Source organism: Manis javanica, chromosome 2 (assembly GCF_040802235.1).
Source record: "Manis javanica isolate MJ-LG chromosome 2, MJ_LKY, whole genome shotgun sequence".
Lineage (NCBI taxonomy): Eukaryota > Metazoa > Chordata > Mammalia > Pholidota > Manidae > Manis > Manis javanica.
The window spans coordinates 66,824,274-66,849,518 of record NC_133157.1 but is presented as its reverse complement, the minus strand read 5'-3'; the positions used below and the strand labels follow the sequence as shown (position 1 = coordinate 66,849,518).

General features: G+C 40.4%; 1 protein-coding gene across 4 annotated transcripts in view; it reads right to left on the bottom strand.

The window, feature by feature from the left end:
- Nucleotides 1-25,245, bottom strand: part of PIP5K1B (phosphatidylinositol-4-phosphate 5-kinase type 1 beta) — a 360,505-nt gene that overhangs the window by 28,585 nt on the left and 306,675 nt on the right. For all 4 annotated transcript variants that reach the window (XM_036991203.2, XM_036991204.2, XM_036991202.2 and 1 more), the window contains one exon: nucleotides 10,603-10,884. In XM_036991203.2, the coding sequence (XP_036847098.1) occupies nucleotides 10,603-10,884 (282 nt within the window). The remainder of the gene's footprint in view (nucleotides 1-10,602; nucleotides 10,885-25,245) is intronic.

Sequence of the window (25,245 nt, the reverse complement as noted above, 5' to 3'; positions counted from 1 at the left end):
AGACACATGAAAAGATGCTCCACATCGCTAATTATCAGAGAAATGCAAATTAAAACTACAATGAGGTATCACCTCACACCAGTAAGGACAGCTGCCATCCAAAAGACAAACAACATCAAATGTTGGCGAGGCTGTGGAGAAAGGGGAACCCTCCTACACTGCTGGTGGGAATGTAAATTAGTTCAACCATTGTGGAAAGCAGTTTGGAGGTTCATCAAAATGCTCAAAACAGACCTACCATTTGACCCAGGAATTCCACTCCTAGGAATTTACCCTAAGAACGCAGCAATCAAGTTTGAGAAAGACAGATGCACCCCTATGGTTATTGCAGCACTATTTACAATAGCCAAGAATTGGAAGCAACCTAAATGTCCATCGGTAGATGAATGGATAAAGAAGATGTGGTACATATACACAATGGAATACTACTCAGCCATAAGAAGTGGAAAAATCCAACTATTTGCAGCAACATGGATGGAGCTGGAGAGTATTATGCTCAGTGAAATAAGCCAAGCAGAGAAAGAGAAATACCAAATGATTTCACTCATCTGAGGAGTACAAGAACAAAGGAAAAACTGAAGGAACAAAACAGCAGCGGAATTACAGAACCCAAAAATGGACTAACAGGTACCAAAGGGAAAGGAACTGGGGAGGATGGGTGGGCAGGGAGGGATAAGCGGGGGGAAGAAGAAGGAGAGGGAGAAAGGGGAGGGTGGGCTGCACAACACAGAGAGGACAAGTAGGGATTCTACAACATTTTGCTAAGCTGATGGACAGTAACCGTAATGTGGTTGTTAGGGGAAACTTGATATATGGGAGAGCATAGTAAACATAGTAGTCTTCATGTAAGTGTAGATTAAAGATTAAAAAAAAAAAAGAAAGAAAGAAAGAAAATAAAGGGGGATTACTCCTTGATAGGATAAAACTATTGGTAAATCAAAGATCAACGCATGCTGTAAATATCCTTAATGTTGATCACTTAAAGGGCGTCAAATGATCAGCTATGGAGGTACTCTTTTCTGATAATATTCCTTTCTCTTAATAATAAAAAAAAAAAAAGGCAGTCCCTGTGTGCTACCCTTCAATGAGTTCTGCACAGTGGTATAGAGGGCATGTCAAAGTGTGGGCAAAGGGTCTGTTTGTTTCTATGCAGAAGATCAAGGCCTAGCTTGGACACCCAGAAAATGAACTAAGATACAATATGAGGAGGAGCTTCTGGCATCAGCACTCTCTGGAGGACTCGTGCCGGGGGATGATCATCAAAAAGCCTCCACAGGGATCCGGGCGATGCTGCGGTTGTGGCTGCGTCCACCCCACCATTTCCTGGACTTGCCATTGGAATGAGGAGGGAGATGTCTAGGCTGGCATGTGCATACAGTGAGACAATGAATTTGACCGGATCTGTACTGTTGGAACTCAACCAGGAGTTGGGAGGGGTACAAGTTGTAGCACTCCAAAATCTTATGACTATAGACTATCTACGGTTAAAAGAACATATGGGATGTGAACAGATTCCAGAAATGGGCTGCTTTAATTTGTCTGATTTTTCTCAGACTGTTCAAGTACAGTAGGACAATATCCATCATATCATAGACAAATTTTCACAAATGCCTAGGGTGCCTAAATGGTTTTCTTGGCTTCACTGGAGATGGATGGTAATTATAGATTTGCTTTGTTTATGTCACCGTATTCCTATTATGTTAATATGTGTGTGCAAATTAGTTAGTAGTTTAAAACCTATACATACTTAAGGTACTCTACAAGAAGATATGTCAAAGAAATAATCAATCCTCCCATGTTTTCTTCCATATGCTACCTCTATAGCTTTTCTTCTTCCTTCCTAATTACAACCCTTAAATAGAATTCGTGCCTCATATCGAATTTACCGAGTATCATAATTCCTCCAGGTGGTAAAGATACCTCGAGACAAGTGCTGGGCATAGAAGCCACAGGGCATAAATCTGCAAAGAAGTAAAAAGCTAACCTTTTCAAACAATATGGCTTCTCTCTCACTTACCAACTTTACATTTCCCTGTATGGCTCCGGAAGATGACTGGTTAGCCAGAGATGGGTAAGATTCCTCAAGGGAGGAACAACCTAAGACAGGCACAGTCGCAGGGGGGCCATCAGGTGAGAAATTGGGGATCAACAGAGGTGAGGCTCAGAACCTCACCCCCCCTGCTTTGAGAGAAATCTTCTGCATCCGTGGATGTTTTGCTGCCCTTGTCTAGCTTGGATTAATACTTAGTCCATAGGCACACACCTGATCATCTACATTTGCCCTCTTACAGCACTAAACTATGTTTTCTACCTTTATCTTGCATCTACCTACCACTTCAGCATTTTATTAAAAATAAAAATAATAATAATAATAAAGGGAGAAATGTGGGATCAACATATAAATCAAGTATAAAAATCAAACGAATATTCATATTTGACCTGATTGTTTATAGTTCATAATGCGTGATCAAAACCGAAAGTTTCTGTGATGAATGCCCTTGTACTGTTCACCATGTAAGAATTTATTCACTATGTAAGAATTCGTTCACCATGTAAGAACTTGTTCGTTATGCTTCAGAAGATTGGAGACTGACGAGAATTAGGCTTGAGATGGATTAATGATTGTACATTGAGCATTGACCCCCCTATACTGAATTTTATTGTTGTTAACAACCGTTTGATCAATAAAAATAAACAAAGAACGGGAAAAAAAAAAGGGACAGATTATTTTGGTTTCCAACTTCACCAGACAAATGTCATTGTTAACATTACTGAAAAAAAAAAAAAAAAAGGGAAAAAAGTTTGATCCAGACAAGACTAACCCAGACATCTTCGACATCTGCTACATCTTCCCCTGAGAAGGAACCTGGGGAGATAGATTTAACCCGTCTTCCTGAAAAGAATTCAAAACAAAAGTCATAACCATGCTAATGGACTTGCAGAGAAATATGCAAGAACTAAGGAGGGAGAATACAGAAATAAAACAATCTGAAGGACTTCAAAACAGAATGGATGAGATGCAAGAGACCATTAATGGACTAGAAAACAGAGAACAGGAACACAGAGAAGCTGATGCAGAGAGAGATAAAAGGATCTCCAGGAATGAAAGAATTTTAAGAGAACTGTGTGACCAATAGAAATGGTACAATATCCGCATTACAGGGTACCAGAAGAAGAAGAGAGAGAAAAAGGGATAGAAAGTGTCTTTGAAGAAATAATTGCTGAAAACTTCCCCAAACTAGGGAAGGAAATGGCCTCTCAGACCACAGAGGTACACAGAACTCCCATGACAAGGGATCCAAGGAGGGCAACACCAAGACACATAATAATTAAAATGGCAAAGATCAAAGACAAGGACAAAGTCTTAAATGCAGCCAGAGAGAAAAAAAAGGTCATGTACACAGGAAAACCCATCAGGCTATCATCAGACTTCTCAACAGAAACCTTACAGGCCAGAAGAGAATGGCATGATATACTTAATGCAATGAAACAGAAGGTCCTTGAACCAAGAATACTGTATCCAGCACGATTATCATTTAAATATGAAGGCGGGATTAAGCAATTCCCAGACAAGCAAAAGTTGAGGGAATTTGCCTCCCACAAACCATCTCTACAGGGCATCTTACAGGGACTGATCTAGATGGGAGCACTCCTAAAAAGAGCACAGAACAAAACACCCAGCATATGAAGAAGGGAGGAGGAGGAATAAGAAGGGAGAGAAATAAAGAATCATCAGACCGTGTTTACAATAGCTCAATAAGCGAGTTAAGTTAGACAGTAAGATAGGAGAGAAGCTAACCTTGAACCTTTGGTAACCACAAACTTACAGCCTGCAATGGCAATAAGTACATACCTTTCAATAATCACCCTAAATGTAAATGGACTGAATGCACCAATCAAAAGACACAGAGTAATAGAATGGATAAAAAAGCAAGACCCATCCATATGCTGCTTACAAGAGACTCTCCTCAAACCCAAAGACATGCACAGACTTAAAGTCAAGTGATGGAAAAAGATATTTCATGCAAACAACAGAGAGAAAAAAGCAGGTGTTGCAATACTAGTATCAGACAAAATAGACTTCAAAATAAAGAAGGTAACAAAAGATAAATAAGGATATTACTTAATGATAAAGGGCTCAGTCCAACAAGAGGATATAACCATTATAAATATATATGCACCCAATACAGAAGCACCAACATATGTGAAACAAATACTAACAGAATTAAAGGAAGAAATAGAACGCAATGCATTCATTTTGGGAGACTTCAACACACCACTCACTCGAAAGGACAGATCCACCAGACAGAAAATAAGTAAGGACACAGAGGCACTGAACAACACACTAGAACAGATGGACCTAATAGACATCTACAGAACTCTACATCCAAAAGCAACAGGATACACATTCTTCTCAGGTGCACATGAAACATTCTCCAGAATAGACCACATACTAGACCACAAAAAGAGCCTCAGTAAATTCAAAAAGACTGAAATCCTACCAACCAACTTTTCAGACCACAAAGGCATAAAACTAGAAATAAATTGAACCAAGAAAGCAAAAAGGCTCACAAACACATGGAGGCTTAACAACACGCTTCTAAATAGTCAATGGATGAACGACCAAATTAAAATGGAGATCCAGCAATATATGGAAATAAATGACAACAACAACACAAAGCCCCAACTTCTGTGGGACACAGTGAAAACAGTCTTAAGAGGAAAGTATACAGCAATCCAGGCATATTTATAGAAGGAAGAACAAACCCAAATGAATAGTCTAACATCAGAGTTATCAAAATTGGAAAAAGAAGAACAAATGAGGCCTAAAGTCAGCAGAAGGAGGGACATAATAAAGATCAGAGAAGAAATAAACAAAATTGAGAAGAATAAAACAATAGCAAAATCAACAAAACCAAGAGCTGGTTCTTTGAGAAAATAAACAAAATAGATAAGCCTCTAGCCAGACTTATTAAGAGAAAAAGAGAATCAACACACATCAACAGAATCAGAAATGAGAAAGGAAACATCACTACAGACCCAACAGAAATACAAAGAATTATTAGAGACTACTATGAAAACCTATATGCTAACAAGCTGGAAAACCTAGAAGAAATGGACAACTTCCTAGAAAAATACAACCTTCCAAGACTGACCAAGGAAGAAACATAAAATCTAAACAAACCAATTACTAGCAAAGAAATTGAAGCGGCAATCCAAAAAAACCCCAAGAACAAAACCCTTGGACCAGATGGAGTTACCTCGGAATTTTATCAGACATACAGAGAAGATATAATACCCATTCTCCTTAAAGTTTTCCAAAAAATAGAAGAGGAGGGAATACTCCCAACTCATTCTATGAAGCCAACATCACTCTAATACCAACACCAGGCAAAGACCCCACCAAAAAAAGAAAACTACAGACCAACATCCCTGATGAACATAGATGTAAAAATACTCAATAAAATATTAGCAAACCGAATTCAAAAATATATCAAAAGGATCATACACCATGACCAAGTGGGATTCATCCCAGGGATGCAAGGATGGTACAACATTCGAAAATCCATCAACATCATCCACCACATCAACAAAAAGAAAGACAAAAACCACATGATCATCTCCATAGATGCTGAAAAAGCATTTGACAAAATTCAACATCCATTCATGATAAAAACTCTCAACAAATGGGTATAGAGGGCAAGTACCTCAACATAATAAAGGCCATATATGATAAACCCACAGCCAACATCATAGTTAACAGCAAGAAGCTGAAAGCTTTTCCTCTGAGATCGGGAACAAGACAGGGATGTCCTGTCTCCCCACTGTTATTTAACATAGTACTGGAGGTCCTAGCCATGGCAATTAGACAAAACAAAGAAATACAAGGAATCCAGACTGGTAAAGAAGAAGTTAAACTGTCACTATTTGCAGATGACATGATATTGTACATAAAAAACCCTAAAGACTCCACTCTGAAACTATTAGAGCTAATATCGGAATTCAGCAAACTTGCAGGATACAAAATTAACACACAGAAATCTGTGGCTTTCCTATACACTAACAATAAACTAATAGAAAGAGAAATCAGGAAGACAATTTCATTCACAAAGCATCAAAAAGAATAAAATACCTAGGAATAAACCTAACCAAGGAAGTGAAAGACCTATACCCTGAAAACTACAAGACACTCTTAAGAGAAATTAAAGAGGTCACTAACAAATGGAAACTCATCCCATGCTCCTGGCTAGGAAGAATTAATATCGTCAAAATGGCCATCCTGCCCAAAGCAATATATAGATTCGATGCAATCCCTATCAAACTACCAACAGCATTCTTCAATGAACTGGAACGAATAGTTCAAAAATTCCTATGGAAACACCAAAGACCCTGAATAGCTAAAGCAATCCTGAGAAGGAAGAGTAAAGTGGGGGGGATCTCACTCCCCAAGTTTAAGTTCTACTACAAAGCCACAGTAATCAAGACAATTTGGTACTGGCACAAGAACAGAGCCACAGACCAATGGAACAGAATAGAGACTCCAAACATTAACCCAAACATATATGGTCAACTAATATTCGATAAAGGGGCCATGGACATACAATGGGGAAATGACAGTCTCTTCAACAGATGGTGCTGGCAAAACTGGACAGCTACATGTAAGAGAATGAAACTGGATCACTGTCTAACCCCATACGCAAAAGTAAATTCAAAATGGATCAAAGACCTGAATGTAAGTCATAAAATCATAAAACTCTTAGAAAAAAACAAAGGCAAAAATCTCTTAGACATAAACATGAGTGACCTCTTCTTGAACACATCTCCCCGGGCAAGGGAAACAAAAGCAAAAAAGAACAAATGGGACTATATCAAGCTGAAAAGCTTCTGTACAGCAAAGGACACCATCAATAGAACTAAAATGTGTCCTACAGTATGGGAGAATATATTCATAAATGACAGATCCGATAAAGGGTTGACATCCAAAATATATAAAGAGCTCACATACCTTAGCAAACAAAAAACAAATAATCCACTTAAAAAATGGGCAGAGGAGCTGAATAGACAGTTTTGTAAAGAAGAAATTCAGATGGCCAACAGACACATGAAAAGATGCTCCACATCGCTTGTCATCAGAGAAATGCAAATTAAAACCACAATGAGATATCATCTCACACCAGTAAGGATGGCTACCATCCAAAAGACAAACAACAACAAATGTTGGCGAGGTTGCGGAGAAAGGGGAACCCTCCTACACTGCTGGTGGGAATGTAAATTAGTTCAACCATTGTGGAAAACAATATGGAGGTTCCTCAAAATGCTCAAAATAGAAATACCCTTTGACCCAGGAATTCCACTTCTAGGAATTTACCCCAAGAATGCAGCACTCCAGTTTGAAAAAGACAGATGCACCCCTATGTTTATTGCTGCACTATTTACAATAGCGAAGACATGGAAGCAACCTAAATGTCCATCAGTAGATGAATGGATAAAGAAGATGTGCTATATATACACAATGGAATATTACTCAGCTATAAGAAAAAAACAGATCCTACCATTTGCAACAACATGGATGGAGCTAGAGGGTATTATGCTCAGTGAAATAAGCCAGGCAGAGAAAGACAAGTACCAAATGATTTCACTCATATGTGGAGTGTAAGAACAAAAGAAAACTGAAGGAACAAAACAGCAGCAGAAGTACAGAACCCAAGAATGGACTAACAGGTACCAAAGGGAAAGAGACTGGGGAGGATGGGTGGGAAGGGAGGGATAAGGGTGGGAAAAATGAAAGGGGGCATTATGATTAACATGTATAGTGTGTGGGGGGGCACGGGGAGGGCTGTGCAACACAGAGAAGAGAAGTAGTCATTTTATAGCATCTTACTATGCTGATGGACAGTGACTGTGAATGGGTATGTGGGGGGGACTTGTTGAAGGGAGGAACCTAGTAAACATAATGTCCTTCATGTAACTGTAATTGTAGATTAATGATACCAAAATAAAATTAATTAAAAAAAAACTCATGAAAAAAAAAGTTAAACAGGATGGTAGTTCCAGTTGCCATTGTCATCTACTCAACTCCACGAGTACTGGAGATGTGCAAGGAGTAGACAGGTTAAAGAAATCTGATTAATTTACCATGAAAAAAGTGGCCCAACAGGTGATCTATGTTGTTAAACACTTAGCAACCTCCCAGAGACCCCTAATCCCAGTGTGTGTCCAGCACCTACCTCCTGGGCGCCAACTGGCCATACTTCTGGGTTAACAGCCCTTCACAGCCACTAGATACAACCAAAAGACCATGCCATGTGTTGTTACCCTCCTGATGGGTGACAATCCATGGTGCTCAGACAGGCAGGGGTTAAAGTGCAAGCCAGGGCAACTCCAGGTGGAAGCAGCACCGGAGGAGCAGACTAATAAATGTCTGCATTCTGAGTTGGGGGACTGTGGGACCAGCATGGCCACAGCTGCCAGTTTTGTCTGAGAAGCCAGGAAATCCCTTGTCAACACTTTGAGTTTTGGCAACCAGTCCCTACATTTCTTCAAACATGGGCAAATAACACGTCAGTGGGTAGTTCAAGCTTAATATCCAAATTCCAGAGCTCCACACAGAATTTGGGTTGGACTTCACCTGCCTCTTTCATCACCACAGTACCACCTGAAAACCAGCCACTCAGAACTGATCTCCATCTGCCTTCTGGGCCTTTGCCCAAGCCATTCTCTCCTGGAATGCCCCTCAACACTCCCTAGCCATCTTTGACACCCTGATTAAACTTAACCTCCACCCTCCTGTGAGGTCTTCTTCAACCCCACAGCCATTCTTTGGGTTTTCTCCTTTCAAGTTGTGGAGTCAGATATATTTTGCACCACCAAGGAAAGAAAGTGGAATTAACTTTAAGACATTATGTATGTTCAATTTAATTCTCACACCAGCTCCACAAAATGGGTGTTACCTTTTATCTCCACTTCACAGAAAAGGGAAGCCATGCCTCTTCCAGGGATCCCACAGGTCACACGGCTCCAAGGAGCCAGAATTTAGAACCTAGGCCCAGTCACTTCCAAAAGCCCTGCTGCTCTAGCTGCTGTACTCTGTAGGCTTCACATTGTCATATAGATGGAAGGAAGCATTTCATTCATAAAGGCCCATCCTTGAAAACATGGCTCAAATATTATTCCTACTTATATAATACAGTATTATATATTTTTCATAATGTACTGTTATATTGATATATACACTATTTTATTATACCATACTATTTTTTTCACTTTTTTAAAAGCATCCATATACAATCTATGTTGGTTTCAAATGTACATCATCATGGTTCAGTAGTCCCCCTGATCTATTTTTTTCACTTTTTTAAAAGCATCCATATACAATCTATGTTGGTTTCAAATGTACATCATCATGGTTCAGTAGTCCCCCTGATCAACTTATATTGTGATCGTTAATTATTGTGCTCGCTTATTCCCCCCCCACTCCTGCCCTGCACCCACCCCAATCCCTCCCCCTTGGTACCACTAGTCATTTCTCAGTATCTATGAGTCTACTGCTGTTTTATATTTCACATATAAGTGAAATATGGTATTTGTCTTTCTCCACCTAGCTTATTTACTAAGAATAATACACTCTAGATCCATCCATGTTGTTGCAAATGGCAGGATTTCTTTCCTTTTTATGGCTGAATAATATTCCATTGCATATATGTACCACATCTTCTTTATCCATCATCTATTGATATGGACACTTAGGTAGCTTCCATATCTTGGCTATTGCAAATAGTGTGGCAATAAACATAGGGGTGTATGTATCTTTTCAAATGAGGGATTGTGTTTTCTTTGGGTAAATTCCTAGGAGTGGAATTCCTGGGTCAAATGGTATTTCTATTTTTCATTTCTTGAGGAACCTCCATACTGCTTTCCACAGCACCAATTTGCATTTTCACCAACAGTAGGAGGGTTCCTATTTTTCTGAATCCTTGCCAGCATTTGTTGTTTCTTGTCTTTTGGGTAGTGGCCATACTAACCGGTGATATCTCATTGTGGTTTTAATTTGCATTTCCCTGATGATTGGTCATGTGGAGCATCTTTTCCTGTGCCTGTTGGCCATTCGTTTTTCTTTGAAGAACTGTCTGTTTAGGTCTATACCATTCTATCATACAATATAGGTGTATATTATAGTACCTAGTATATATTAATATATAACATAGAGTACCTAGTATATATTACAGTATCTAGAAGTAAGTTCTGGCAAAGAGAAGTGATGAGCTTAGAGACAACCACTGATTCCCTAGAGCCATCCCCGTCCACCTGCCCTGCCTTTGCCGGTACCGTTCTCCTGCGTTGCATTACGGGAAGAGGTCTCTCTCTGTTCACCAGAGAGCAGAAGCCAAAGCCAAGGCACCCAGGAAGCACAGAGGCGGGTTGCCAGGCCGCGGGCCCAGGCGTGGTGCCCGAGCCCGGCAGGGGGCAGCGCGCCCCACAGTAGCTCAGCCCTGCGGAGCGGCAGCGGCGCGCGTGCCCGGCGTGCGTGCCCGTACGTCCCGGCGTGCGCGGCCTCCCTCCGCCGGCGCGCAGCCCCCGAGGCTTTTGTGAGCTGGTACTTACCGAGTTGCCCGGCCCGCCGGTTGCGCTGGTCCCGGGGCGCAGGCCCGGCGGGCAGTGGAGCGGGGAGGCCTTCGTCTGCCGCAGGTTCCCGGCGCGGGCCTGGGACGAGCCCGAGGGCGCCGAGCCGGGCAGGAGGCTGGCAGCCGCGCGGCGCCCAAGCGTCCACATGCTGCTCGCGATCTGCGGCCGCTCCTCCCTCCGACTCGGGGACGCCGCAGCGACACCTGGTGGCCAAGGGTCGCAGGCGCCTGTGCTTGGCTTCTCGCTGAGGTCTTCTGTAGGCTGTGGGAAATGGAAATAGCCAGCGGTTAGACCTCGGGAAGAACTTCCCACCCAGCACTGCACTCTCTCTTTAACAAAAGTGGAGAGCCTGCATCGTTCAAAGCACGGGGCTAACCGCTTGGGCAACAGTGAATTGGTAACCAAAGTCGCTGACCTCGGAGACTTCAGCCTAATGCAGAATCCTGTACAGAAAGGCTTCAGGAGCTGTGGTCTTGCTGTGAACTGGATGGGTGCAGGTCCTGAAGTTGGCCGCCAGTCTAGCTGAGAGTAGTTAGGGGCCTGCAGACAGGAGATGGACTGCCTTGTCTAAATCCAAACTCTGCCCACTTTCTAGCTGTGTGACTAGTGGGCATATTAATTAACCTGTCTGTGCCTCATATGTAAAGTGAGGTTTATAAGTTTCTGCTTCGTAGGGTTGTTGTAAGGATAAAATGAGTTGATCTATGTAAAGCTTTTCTTTGGAAAGGCCCTGGACCCTGTAAAGTGCACAATAAATATTAAGTTGTTAAACCGTCTTTAAAATTTACTTAGGTTGTATATTGCGAAAAATAGAAATTGTGTAAGTTTCTTTCATGTTGTTTATAGAAACATGCTTTAGAAAATTTGAAATGTGCATACCGGAGAATATCATTTTTATAGGGAAGATACTGGGCAGAGCAGATAGAAGGTGCTCAAGGTCTAACAAAGCCCCGTTGGAACTTTGTGAATAGTGGAGATGAGACACATGTATCGATACTTAGGAGACTAAATGACAGGTGTTAGAACACAAACCAGTCTGTGTCAGCGTTCAGTGGGAGAGTATATACATCTAGGGGTGGGGGCAGTCAAGGAAGTCTTCATGGAAGAAGTGGCATTTGCACAAGGCTTTGAAAAAGTAGGGTAGAGGACATGGTTTCTCCTCAGAGGACTTGTTCTTTGGCTCATAACTTGGTTGTTTTCTCCATGAATTGGTTTCCTGTCTTGATGTTACTAGATCATAAGCTCCAGGAACTGCAAGGGGACAGAAATTTTCTTTTTTTAATTAAGGTTGGTTTCAATTATACACACAGTGGTTGACCATTTACCCATATTATTAAATCCTCACCCTTCTAGTGTGGTCACTATTTATCAACATAGTAAGAATGTTACAGGATCATCAACTATTCTCCATGTTGTACTACCATTAAGGGGGCAGGGATTTTTGTTTTGTCTTCTGTTGTGTGGCCAGCGCCTATGTCAGTGTCTGTGTACATAGTGGGTGCTCAATAAAAATGTGTTCAGTGAATTATTTGTAGAAAAAAAATAGGGTAGAGGAGGTGCGCTCTGACTAGTTATCAGAGAGGTAGTCCAGGGCAATCTTTTGGATGAGAGATACTCTCCTCATTCAATTAATTCTAAGCAGCCATTTATTAAGCACTTATAATACATAGGCCAGGCACGAAGAAACCATTTTCTACTGTAAAATGTCTGTAGATGCTTTTGATTGTCCCAATTAGGCAGGGGTAGGGATGTGTGTGCTGCTTATGTCTAGTGGGTTAAGCCCAGGGATGTTGTTAGACATCCTGCTATGCACAGGATGGCCCCCATGACACAATTATCCAGACCAAAATGTCAGTGATGCCAAAGCTGAGAAGCCCTCACTGAAACCACACTGGATGATTCCACTGGAGGCAAAGGGATGTGTTTTGATTGTGAGACATGACTCCAGACCCTGCCAGACAAGCACATCCTTAGAACTTCATTATGCACTTGGAGAGTTGCACTATTATTAACCAGCATGCTTAGCACATTTTGGAATAGAAAGGGCCCTGGCACATGCTCCAATTCCCTGCAAAGTTGATGTCACTGCTCTATCTTTTCACCCAAGGAAATAGGCTTGGAGTAGCAGAGCAGAGAATATTAAGGCCTCACAAGAGTCTGTCCTCCTCCAGATCCCTGGAGGTAGTCAAAGGAATCAGGCACACCTGGTATACGAAGCTGGGGCATTTGGCTTGTGCAGAGAAAGATATTGAGGGATCCTGTAGGACCCAATGCCCCTTCCCCTTCTTTAGGTTCCTCCTTCCCAGGGCAGGTACTAGGCAGTGGTGTGAAAGCAATACCAATGCCTGTCTGGTTGGTGGGGGACTGGGGGTGGGAGCTGAGGGGATGAACTTTCCCAGAACCCATTGTCTGCCCTTAGGGTACTTTGATAGGACTTATTCTAGGGCAGTGACTCTCGAAATGTGTGGACCAGCAGCTTTAGCATTGTCTGGGGACTTGTTAGAAATGCAAATTCTCAGGCCCCATCCAGACCTACTGAATCAGAAACTCTTAAGGTGGGCCCAGCAGTCTGTGTTTTAACATACCTTCAGGGAAATCTGATGTATCCTAAACTGAGAACCACTGCAGTAGGGTATATCTGGGACAAAATTGTAAATTAAGCCAGTGTCACCAGGGTGATGTTTCTAAATAAAACAATCTGAAAACTATAGCACACCTGTTAGTTCCCTTTCACCACCATCAAGGTAAGGGTTCTTTCCACTTCTGTGTACCCTGCTCTGCAGCTAATCCAAGCATTCTGCTTAAGATAAGATTTTGCTGAATATAACAGTGAACAAGAAAATAATGTTTTAAACAATTAGAAGTTTATTTCTCTTTCACATCCAAAGATGTCAGGAAATTGGCAGCCTAGGGTTCTTGGGTAGTGCAACAAAGTTATATGAGATCCAGGCTCCTCCCAGTTCACTGATCTACTAACTGCCTGGTCCTCATGGTCCAAAGTAGTTGCTAGTACTTCAGCCATCACAGGTGTATTCCAGGCAGCAGGATGGAGGGATGTGCATCCTCTCCCTTTAAGAGACATATTCTGGAATTTCCACCTAATACTTTCACTTGCATCTCCTAGGCCAGAACTTAGTCGTGTCACCTTACTTAGCTGCAAGGGAGGCTGGGAAATAGAGTCATTTAGCTGAGCAGTCAATGTGTCCAACTAATATTTGGAAGTCCTGTTGTGAAATGAAGGGAAGAATGACTATCAGGAGACACCTAGACATATTTGTCTCTACAAACTACATGTAATTTCCAGAGCCAGAAATGCTTTCTTTCCCTGCTAGGTAACCTCATGTTGTTCCCTAATTCTATCTTTGCCTGGTATGGAAGACTGGGTTTTCCAAGGAGAGCCACACCAATATTTATCCCATCCCACATGCTCCTGGCACTTTGACACTCCTCAGAAGTGATGTTGCATGACTCCCAAGCCTAGGTCATAAAAAGGATATAGCTTTCTCCTAAGTTCCTCTTTTTGGGATTCTCACTTGTGGAACCAGTCATCTTATTTTGAAGAAATCCAAAGTAGTCCAAGCAGAGAGAGAGACTGAGGTTCCCAGCAACAGCCAGCATCAGTCATTAGACATGTGAGCGAACTGTCTTCAGATGATTCTAGCTCCATCCTGAGAGTCTCCCAACCAAGGCCTGAGACACCATGAAACAGAGATGAATGTTCCCTGTTGTGCCCTGTCTGAATTCCAGACCCACAAAATCTATGAGCATTAACAATTTTGACAGAGGTTTAAGCCAGTTCAGGGGTAGTTTGTGACACAGCCATGCTTACCCAAAATGTGGCTACCTCCTCCTCCTCCTCTAGAACTCAATTCAGATGCCAGATGTGACCTCCTCTTGTGAGTCTTTCCTGAAGCCAACCTCTCTGTCCCCTCAAGTGTGTGCTAGTCACCCCCTCTGTGTTTCCACAGTCTGCAAGGTAATTGTGTTTTCTTCTTTAGCTACTATCTCTGATACATAACAGATAGCCTATTGATGAGTGAATATTGAAAGAAAGAAAGAAATGAATTATGTTCTTTGTTGGTCTTTTACTTCTTCAGTAGAGCCTTTCTTGTCTGTGGCTCACTGCCAAGGAATAGTGTGGAATTGATGGACACTGGCCAATAAAGGCTTACAGAGTAATGTCCTCCTTGAGATACTTATTTGCATTTTACTTGAAGGCTCAAAACTTTTGAGAACCAATGAATGGATTTTTAAAATCTCACCCCTGAATCTGAAATTTGTCATTTATGCCACCTCAGTAAATATCTTCAGATACCAAATGCTTCTTGCCAGTAACCCCCTCTAACTACTCCCACATCCAACCCACCAATAAGTTCTGTCACTTCTACCTCCCAAATCTATAATGAGCTCTGTGAAGTTTCTTTGTCCTAGTCCAAGGCCATTGCCTCTCACTGAATAACTGCAATAGCCTGTAACTGGTCTTTCTGATCATTGCCACCCCTAACCCCATCCAGTCCTTTTTTCACATGGAAGGTAGTGATTTCTTTTTCTAAAGCAATAATTTAAGTTTTGCACAAAAGATCTATGTTTACTATAAAGATTCAGGAAATTTAAAAAAGTACTCAAAAGAAAGCAAGTGATCACCCTTCAGAAACAACCATAGTTACTTAAACATTAAACATGGGATGAACATCCTTTGAGACAATTCAGTAGGTGTGTTTATTTGGTCTGTTGAACAAGCTGGTCTCAGAAGGATGCAAGGCAAAACCAAACTTACTCTTTTCTAAATGTGTGACTCTAACCCATTAGAATACACGTTACCTGAGCAAAAGGAACCTGTCTGTCCTTGTCTGTTCCCTGATATGTCCCCAGAGCCAGATAAGTGTCTGGTATATAGAAGGTCCCCAATAAACTTTTGTTGAATAAATAATTACTATGCAAATAATATCTACCACAAAACCAATTTTTATATTGGATACATTTCCTTTCATGGATAGTTAAGTGAGCTGAACACAAAGTAAATCCTTTCAATCTAAAGATGTACGCTCATTGGCTCTGGAAAATCCCTCTTTATTTTTATTATCATAATTTTGAAAAAATGAAACCCCAACACAATCCTCTCCAAGTCCCAGGACCCAAGAGTGCCTAGGCAATTGTTCTATAATGAAAGATGAGAAATAGTAGTGCATCCCAGGAGACTGATGACAGGGCCAGAATCTGAATCACAGTTCTAGAGTGCAATTTGTTACATGGCCTTGAGCTTAATGTAGATTAAGTTCACCAGATAATTCAGCAAATTAATCAACTAATGATTCCAAAATTTTTTGACAGTAAATATGAAACATGTGAATTATTTGAATAATATACTAAATATTGAAACTTTCAATGGCCAGAAAAAAGGTTTGGATTTTTTTTTCTGAGAAAGGTTCCTTTCAGGGTCCCCTGGGGCCATGTTTGATTGTGTTTAATCCTTGATCTGACAAAGTAAGAAAGCTTCTGGCAGAGACTTCTCACTATACAAAAAACTCTTTATGTTGACCATTGAGAGGACTAGAGGAATATATCTGAAATACCATGGCATTCTTCTTGTTGAATTTGTGTTAATATATCAACAGCCCTCAGGGAAGCAGCTGGGGGTAGGAGAAACATGTAGACTTTATGGACTCAAACAGATGTATTTGCAAAGCAGAATTTTCAAGCAGTTAAAAATGTAATTCTCTCCAAAATATATAAAGAGCTCACATACCTCAACAAACAAAAAGCAAATAATCCAATAAAAAAATGGGCACAGGATCTGAACAGACACTTCTCCAAATAAGAAATTCAGACCGCCAACAGACACATGAAAAGATGCTCCACATCGCTAGTTATCAGAGAAATGCAAATTAAAACCACAATGAGATATCACCTTACACCAGTTAGGATGGCGAACATCCAAAAGACAAACAACAACAAATGTTGGCAAGGATGTGGAGAAAGGGGAACCCTCCTATACTGCTGGTGGGAATGTAAAATAGTTCAACCATTGTGGAAAGTAGTATGGAGGTTCCTCAAAAAACTCAAAATAGAAATACCATTTGACCCAGTAATTCCACTCTTAGAAATTTACCCTAAAAATGCAGCAGCCCAGTTTGAAAAAGACATATGCACCCCTATGTTTATCACAGCCCTTTTTACAATAGCCAAGAAATGGAAGTCAACCTAAGTGTCCATCAGTAGATGAATGGATAAAGATGTGATACATATACACAATGGAATATTATTCAGCCATAAGTAGAAAACAAATCCTACCATTTGCAACAACATGGATGAAGCTAGAGGGTATTATGCTCAGTGAAATAAGCCAGGTGGAGAAAGACAAGTATCAAATGATTTCACTCATCTGTGGAGTGTAACAACAAAGCAAAAACTGAAGGAACAAAACAGCAGCAGACTCACAGAACCCAAGAATGGACTAACAGTTACCAAAGGGAAAGGGACTGGGGAGGGTGGGTAGGAAGAGAGGGATAAGGGGGAAAACAGGACATTATGATTAGCACACATAATGTGTGCTAATGGGGGTGGGGACATGGGGAAGGCTGTAAGTATAGCACAGAGAAGACAAATAATGAATGATTCTATAGCATCTTACTACACTGATGGACAGTGACTGTAATGGGGTATGTGGGGGGGGACTTGATAATAGGGGGAGTCTAGTAACCATAATGTTGTTCAAGTAATTGTATATTAATGATATCAAAAAAAAAAAAAGGAGGAGCCTTAGAGAGCTCCCTTGTTCCTGCCATCATGTGAGGACACAGGAAGACCACCAGAATCTGCTGGGGACTTGATCTCAGACTTCACAGCTTCCATAACAGTGAGAAATAAACCTCTGTTGTTATAAGCCCCCTAGTCAATGGTAGTACTGTACGTAGGGGATATGTTACTTTCTCCTTATTGTATGTTTACCATATAATTTGATATTTGAAATGTTATGTATTGGAAAGGCCACTTGTATTTCTAGAACAGACTGGATTTTATGTAACCATTTTCTTTGAATTAACAGTAGTTTTAAAAAAAAGAAAAATGACAACAGAAAGTATACAATGGTATGTTCTCTTGCTATCCCAAGAGGGACTGAATTTCTGTCAAAATTATAATAATTATAATAAAAATGAATTGCCTTAAAAAAACCAACATAATTCTCATATAAATATATACTGAGATTGTGTGTCAAAGATTAATTAGGCAAGGGTTATGGACTGAATTATGCTTCCCCAAAGTTCCTGTGATGAAATCCTAACTTCTAATACTTCAGAATGTGATTGTATTTGCACAGAGCTTTTAAAAAGATAATTTAAGTTAAATGAAGTCATAAACATGGGGCCCCAATCGAATATACCTCGTGTCTTTATGAGAAGAGAAAGGGGCATGAGTGGCACATACCCATGTGAAGAGCAACAGGCCATCTGCAAGCTGAGGAGGGAGCCCACCCTGCTCATACCCAACTGTCCCGAATCTGATGCAGTTGTCAGCCCATCCACCACCATCTGCCAGGACTCAGGGCTCTCCCTGCCCTCTTTCCTCTGCCTTAGGCAATCCAAAAGCCAGAGTATAGGCCGGGATTTCCATACCAAAGTGTACCTGGTATCTTTGTTACTATCCTTCCATTTCTGGTTTTCAGAGGTGAGCTTGTTGATCAACTTAATTAAATTTATATACACATTGTTAAAATATCTTATGACTTGGTAGGAGTAGAGGGGAAAGGAGCTTTTGTGATCCCTGGGTCCCTTCCTGAAGGAGACACAGGAAACCACTTACCCAGATCCCTCCACAGGACTTCACTGTCCAGCAGGGGGCGCCTGTGTCTGGGGTTCTGGGTCTTGGGAAGGGGTTGCATTGGGGTTTCGTTTTTTGTTAAGCTACTAATTTTGTGTCACATTCAAGAAATCACTACCAAGACCAGTGTCATGAGACTTTTTCCCTATGTTTTCTTCTAGGAGTTTTAGTTTCAGGTCTTACATTTAAGTCTTTAACCATTTTGGGTTGATTTTCGTGAGGAGAAAGATCATGCAAAAAAAAGCATTTACAAAAGCCGCGTCAGTGTTTTGACGGGTAAAAGCAAGTGTGCACAGGATTGGTACGATCTCTACCTCAGGTCTAATCCTGGGGACCTGAAACATGGAGTGGCCACCCGAAGAAGGGTAGGGAGGGCAGAGTACAGCAGGCAGAGGGGACACTGTGCACAGACCACAGGCTGGATTAGGAAGGACTAATACTGGGTAAACTTAAAAAGGGGGGTTCTCAAACAGAACCACGCTTGGCTGTACTGGGTCCCAACTCCCTGGGAAGCAAGGCTGCATCCCACCCCTGACGTTGCAATCTTCCTTTTATCGCCTCTCTAGATTAGGTATTTCTACACTTCACAGGTCAGGTTTGGCTTTAGCTCCCTTTGTCCCTGAATGGATACAAACTTCACAAGCCTCTTGCATTTCTTTAATTCTGAAACACACTGTCTGGTGCCACTGTGTGCCCTTTTCTCTTACTGTTTTTATGTAGCTTTCTTTTGTATTAGAGAGCTATTTATTAAGATAATTGGGGTTGGGTTGGGATCTCTCCCTTCTCAGCTCTTTGCTCCATAGGTTATGAGACATTGTGGAGCTACTGCTGTGTAAACAGATTTAAATTCAAGGGCACACACCCAAATACTGCAGGCGGCCAGGCAGGTACTGGGAATGAGCGGCAGGTCCAAGCTAACACAGGGCCCTCTTGGATTGCCTTTTGCTTTCCTGCTTCTGCTGGAGACTAAGGGATAAGCACTATTTCACTTCTCCTAACACTGATGTAAGAAAACCCACAGTGCAGGCGTGATGATAAGCAGCAACTGTCCTTGGCCCTGCGCTGTGGCGATAGTGGGGCGGGCTGAGAGGATTATGGAGGGCAGAGAAAATGCCTACAGAAGGTATGGCTGTAACTCAGCACACTTGAATAATGTCCTGTGGAAATGCAGGCCTCCTATGTACAGATATTCCAACAGAAGACAAAAATCTGGATGATTCGGGTATGTGAAATTAATTTTTATTTATTGGAAAATAATTTTAACATTTAAATGTACTGTATAGACCACTGTAATGTAGGTAAAACAAAACACACTTAACACTCACATTCAGTGGTTCTATGCCATCGCTGCACATTAGAATCATGTTTAAAAGCTCCTTGCTTTTAAAAACTTTTAAAAGTCTTTTAAAAACTTTAAAAAGTCTTCATTCCCAAGTGATACCCTTGGCCAATTAAGTCAGAATCTTGGGACTTGGGTTGAATCATCAGCAAGTTTTTCAAAAATTTTTTATTAAGGTATTATTGATATACACTCTTATGAAGGTTTCACATGAAAAAACAATGTGTACATTTACCCATATTATCAAGTCCCCACCCCCCAATGCAGTCACTGTCCAGCAGTGCAGCAAGATGCCACAGATCCATTATGTGCCTTCTCTGTGATACACTGTTCTCCCCGTGATCCCCCACACCATGTGTACTAAACATAATACCCCTCAATCCCCTTCTCCCTCCCTCCCCACCTGCCCTCCCACACCCCTCCTGTTTGGTAACCACTAGCTCATTCTTGGAGTCTCTGAGTCTGCTGCCATTTTGTTCCTTCAGTTTTGCTTCATTGTTATACTCCACAAATGAGGGAAATCATTTGGCATTTGTCTTTCTCTGCCTGGCTTATTTCACTGAGCATAATGTCCTCCAGCTCCATCCATGTTGTTGCAAATGGTAGGATTTGTTTCTTTCTTATGGCTGAATAGTATTCCATTATGTATATGTACCACCTCTTCTTTATCCATTCATCTACTGATGGACACTTAGGTTGCTTCCATATTTTGGCTATTGTAAGAAGTGCTGTGATAAACATTGGGGTGCATATGCCTTTTTGAATCTGAGAAGTTGTATTCTTTGGGTAAATTCCAAGGAGTGGGATTCTGGTCCAAATGGTATTTCTATTTTTAGTTTTTTGAGGAACCTCCATATTGCTTTCCACAATGGTTGAACTAGCTTACATTCCCACAAGCAGTGTAGGAGGGCTCCCCTTTCTCTGCATCCTCGCCAGCATTTGTTGTTCTTAGTTTTTTCGATGCTGGCCATCCTAACTGGTGTGAAGTGATATCTCACTGTGGTTTTAATTTGCATTTCCCTGATGATTAGTGGAGCGTCTTTTCATGTGTCTGTCAGCTTTTATATTTTCAAACAAGTTTTTTACTTTCTTTCTTCTCTGGGATCGTATAATGTGATGTTAGAATATTTTATGTTGCCCCAGGGCTCATTTAGCCTATCTTAATTTCTTTTAGTTATTTTTTCTTTCTTCTGTTCATCTTAAGTATTTTCCAATTAACCTATCTTCCAAGTAACTGATCTGTTCTTCTGCATCCTCTAGTTTGTTTTTCATTCTAATGTATTCTTTATTTTTATTACTGTTTCATTGATATACACTCTTATGAAGGTTTCACATGAAAAACAATTTGGTTACTACATTCACCCATATTATGGAATCCCCTCCCATACCCCATTGAAGTCACTGTCCATCAGTGTAGTAAGATGCTACAGAGTCACTACTTGTCTTCTCTGTGCTACACTGTTTTCCCTATGAATCCTCCCACACACCATGTTTATACTAGTATACTAGTTTATGTGTACTAGTCATAATACTCCTCAATCCCCTTCTCCCTGCCTTCCAATCTGTCCTTCCCCATCTGACCCCTTTGATAACCACTAGTCCCTTCTTGGATTCTGTGAGTCTGCTGCTGTTTTGTTCCTTCAGTTTTGGTTTGTTTTTATATACCACATATGAGGGAAATCATTTTGTATTTGTCTTTCTCTGGTTGACTTATTTCACTGAGCAATACCCTCTAGTTCCATTCATGTTGTTGCAAAAGGTAGGGTTTGTTTTTTTCTTGTGGTTAAATAGTATTCCATTGTGTATATGTACCACATCTTCTCTATCCATTCATCTACTGATGGATACTTAGGTTGCTTCCATATCTTGGCTATTGCAAAATAGTGCTGCAATAAACATAGGGGTGCATATGTCTTTTTCAAACTGGGCTCCTGCATTCTTAGGGTAAATTCCTAGGAATGGAATTCCTGGGTCAAATGGTATTTCTATTTTTAGCTTTTTGAGTAACCTCCATATTGCTTTCCACAATGGTTGAACTAGTTTACATTCCTACTAGCAGTGTAGGAGGGTTCCCCTTTCTCCACATCCTCGCCAACATTTGTTTTTCCTAGTCTTTTCAATGTTGGCCATCCTACCTGGTGTGAGGTGATATCTCATTGTGGTTTTAATTTGCATTTCTCTGATGATTAGTGATGTGGAGCATCTTTACATGTGCCTGTTGGCCATTCAAATTTCTTTTTTGGAGAAGTGTCTGTTCAGCTCCTCTGCCCATTTTTTAATCGGATTATTTGCTTTTTGTTTGTTGAGGTGCGTGAGCTCTTTATATAATTTGGATGTCACCCCCTTATCGGATATGTCATTTATGAATATATTCTCTCATATTTTAGGATGCTTTTTTGTTCCACTGATGGTGTCCTTTGCTGTACAGAAGCTTTTTAGTTTGATATAGTCCCACTTGTTTATTTTTGCTTTTGTTTCTCTTGTCCAGGGAGATATACTCATGAAAAAGTTGCTCATGTTTATATTCAAGAGAGTTTTGCCTATGTTTTCTGCTAAGAGTTTAATGGTTTCATGAGTTACATTCAGGTCTTTGATCCATTTTGAGTTTACTTTTGTGTATGGAGTTAGACAATAATCTAGTTTCATTTTCTTACATGTAGCTGTCCAGTTTTGCCAACACCATCTGTTGAAGAGGCTGTCATTTCCCCATTGTATATCCATGGCTCCTTTATCGTATATTAATTGACCATATATGGTTTGGATAATATCTGGAGTCCCTATTCTGTTCCACTGGTCTTTGGGTCTGTTCTTGTGCCAGTACCAAATTGTCTTGATTACCGTGGCTTTGTAGTACAGCTTGAAGTTGGGATGTGAGATCCCCTAGCTTTATTCTTCCTCCTCAGGATTGTTTATTTGGAATCTTTTGTGGTTCCATATGAATTTTAGAATTATTTGTTCCAGTTCATTGAAGAATGCTGTCAGTATTTTGATAGGGATTGCATTGAATCTGTAGATTGCTTTAGGAAGGATGGCCATTTTGACAATATTAATTCTTCCTAGCCAAGAGCATGGGATGAATTTCTATTTATTAGTGTCCTCTTAAATTTCTCTCAAGAGTGTCTTGTAGTTTTCAGGGTATAGGTCTTTCATTTCCTTGGTTAGGTTTATTCCTAGGTATTTTGTTCTTTTTGATGCAGTTGTGAGTGGAATTGTTTTCCTGATTTCTCTTTCTGCTAGTTCATTGTTAGTGTATAGGAATGCAACAGATTTCTGCATATTAATTATGTATCCTGAACTTTGCTGAATTCATATATTAGATCTAGTAGTTTTGGAGTGGATTCATTAGTGTTTTTAATGTACAATATCATGTCATCTGCAAACCCCAACAGTTTGACCTCTTCCTTACCAGTCTTGATGCCTTTTATTTCTTTGTGTTGTTTGATTACCATGGCAAGGACCTCCAGTACTATGTTGAATAAAAGTAGGGAGAGTGAGCATCCTTGTCCTTTCCCTGAACTGAAAGGAAAAGCTTTCAGCTTCTCACTATTAAGTATGATGTTGGCTGTGGGTTTGTCATATATGGCCTTTATTATGTTGAGGTACTTGCATTCTATACCCATTTTGTTGAGTTTTTATCATGAATGGATGTTGAATTTTGTGAAGTGATTTTTGAGCATCTATGGAGATAATCATGTGGTTTTTGTCCTTTTTGTTGATGTGGTAAATGATGTTGATAGATTTTCAAATATTGTATCATCCTTGCATCCCTGGAATAAATCCTAGTTGATCATGATGGGTGATCTTTTTGATGTATTTTTGAATTTGGTTTGCTAATATTTTGTTGAGTATTTTTGCATCTGTGTTCACCAGGGATATTGGTCTGTAATTTTCTTTTTTTGTGGTGTCTTTGCCTGGTTTTGGTATTAGAGTGATTCTGGCTTCACAGAATGAGTTTGGAAATATTCCCTCTTCTACTTTTTGGAAAACTTTAAGGAGGATGGGTATTAGGTCTTCAATAAATGTTTGACGAAATTCAGAAGTGAAGCCATCTGGTCCAGGAGTTTTGTTTTTGGGTAGTTTTTTGATTACCACTTCAATTTCATTGCTGGTAATTGGTCTGTTCAGATTTTCTGTTTTTTCCTGGTTCAGCCTTGGAAAGTTGTATTTTTCTACAATGCTGTCTATTTCTTGTATTAGCGTATAATTTTTCATAGTATTCTCTAATAATTGTTTATATTTCTGTGGTGTCCATAGTGATTTTTCCTTTCTCATTTCTGATTCTGTTTATGTGTGTAGACTCTCTTTTTTTCTTGATAAGTCTGTCTAGGGGTTTATCTATTTTGTTTATTTTCTCAAAGAACCAGCTCCTGCTTTCATTGATTCTATTGTTTTATTCTTCTTGATTTTATTTATTTCTGCTCTAATCTTTATTATGTCCCTCCTTCTACTTAATTTGGGCCTCATTTTTTATTCTTTTTCTTGTTTCATTAATTGTGAGTTTAGACTGTTCATATGGGATTGTTCTTATTTCATGAGATAGGCCTGTATTGCAATATATTTTTCTCAGCACAGCTTTAGCTGCGTCCCGCAGATTTTGTGGTGTAAATTATTTTTGTCATTTGTCTGCATGTACTGCTTGCTATCTGTTATTTATTTATTAATTTATTAATTTATTAATTTTTAATTTTTTGAAGAACATTATGTTTACTAGGCTCTCCCCTACCCCAAGTCCCCCCAACAAACCCCATTACAGTCACTGTCCATCAGCATAGTAAGATGTTGTAGAATCACTACTTGTCTTCTCTGTGTTGCAAACCCCTCCCCTTTCCCCCACCCCCCACATCATACATGCTAATCATAATACCCCTTTTTCTTCTTCCCCGCCCTTATCCCCCCCTACCCTCCCATTCTCCCCAATCTCTTTCCCTTTGGTAACTGTTAGTCCATTCTTGGGTTCTGTGAGTCTGCTGCTGTTTTGTTCCTTCAGTTTTTCTTTTGTTCTTATACTCCACAGATGAGTGAAAATCATTTGGTATTTGTCTTTCTCCACTTGGCTTATTTCACTGAGCATAATACCCTCTAGCTCCATCCATGTTGTTGCAAATGGTAGGATTTGTTTTCTACTTATGGCTGAATAATATTCCATTGTGTGTATGTACCACATCTTCTTTATCCATTCATCTACTGATGGACACTTAGGTTGGTTTCCATTTCTTGGCTATTGTAAATAGTGCTGCAATAAACATAGGGGTGAATCTGTCTTTTTCAAACTGGAGTGCTGCATCCTTAGGGTAAATTCCTAGAAGTGGAATTCCTGGGTCAAATGGTAAGTCTATTTTGAGCATTTTGAGGAACCTCTATATTGCTTTCCACAATGGTGAACTAATTTACATTCCCACCAGCAGTGTAGGAGGATTCCCCTTTCTCCGCAACCTCACCAACATTTGTTGTTGTTTGTCTTTTGG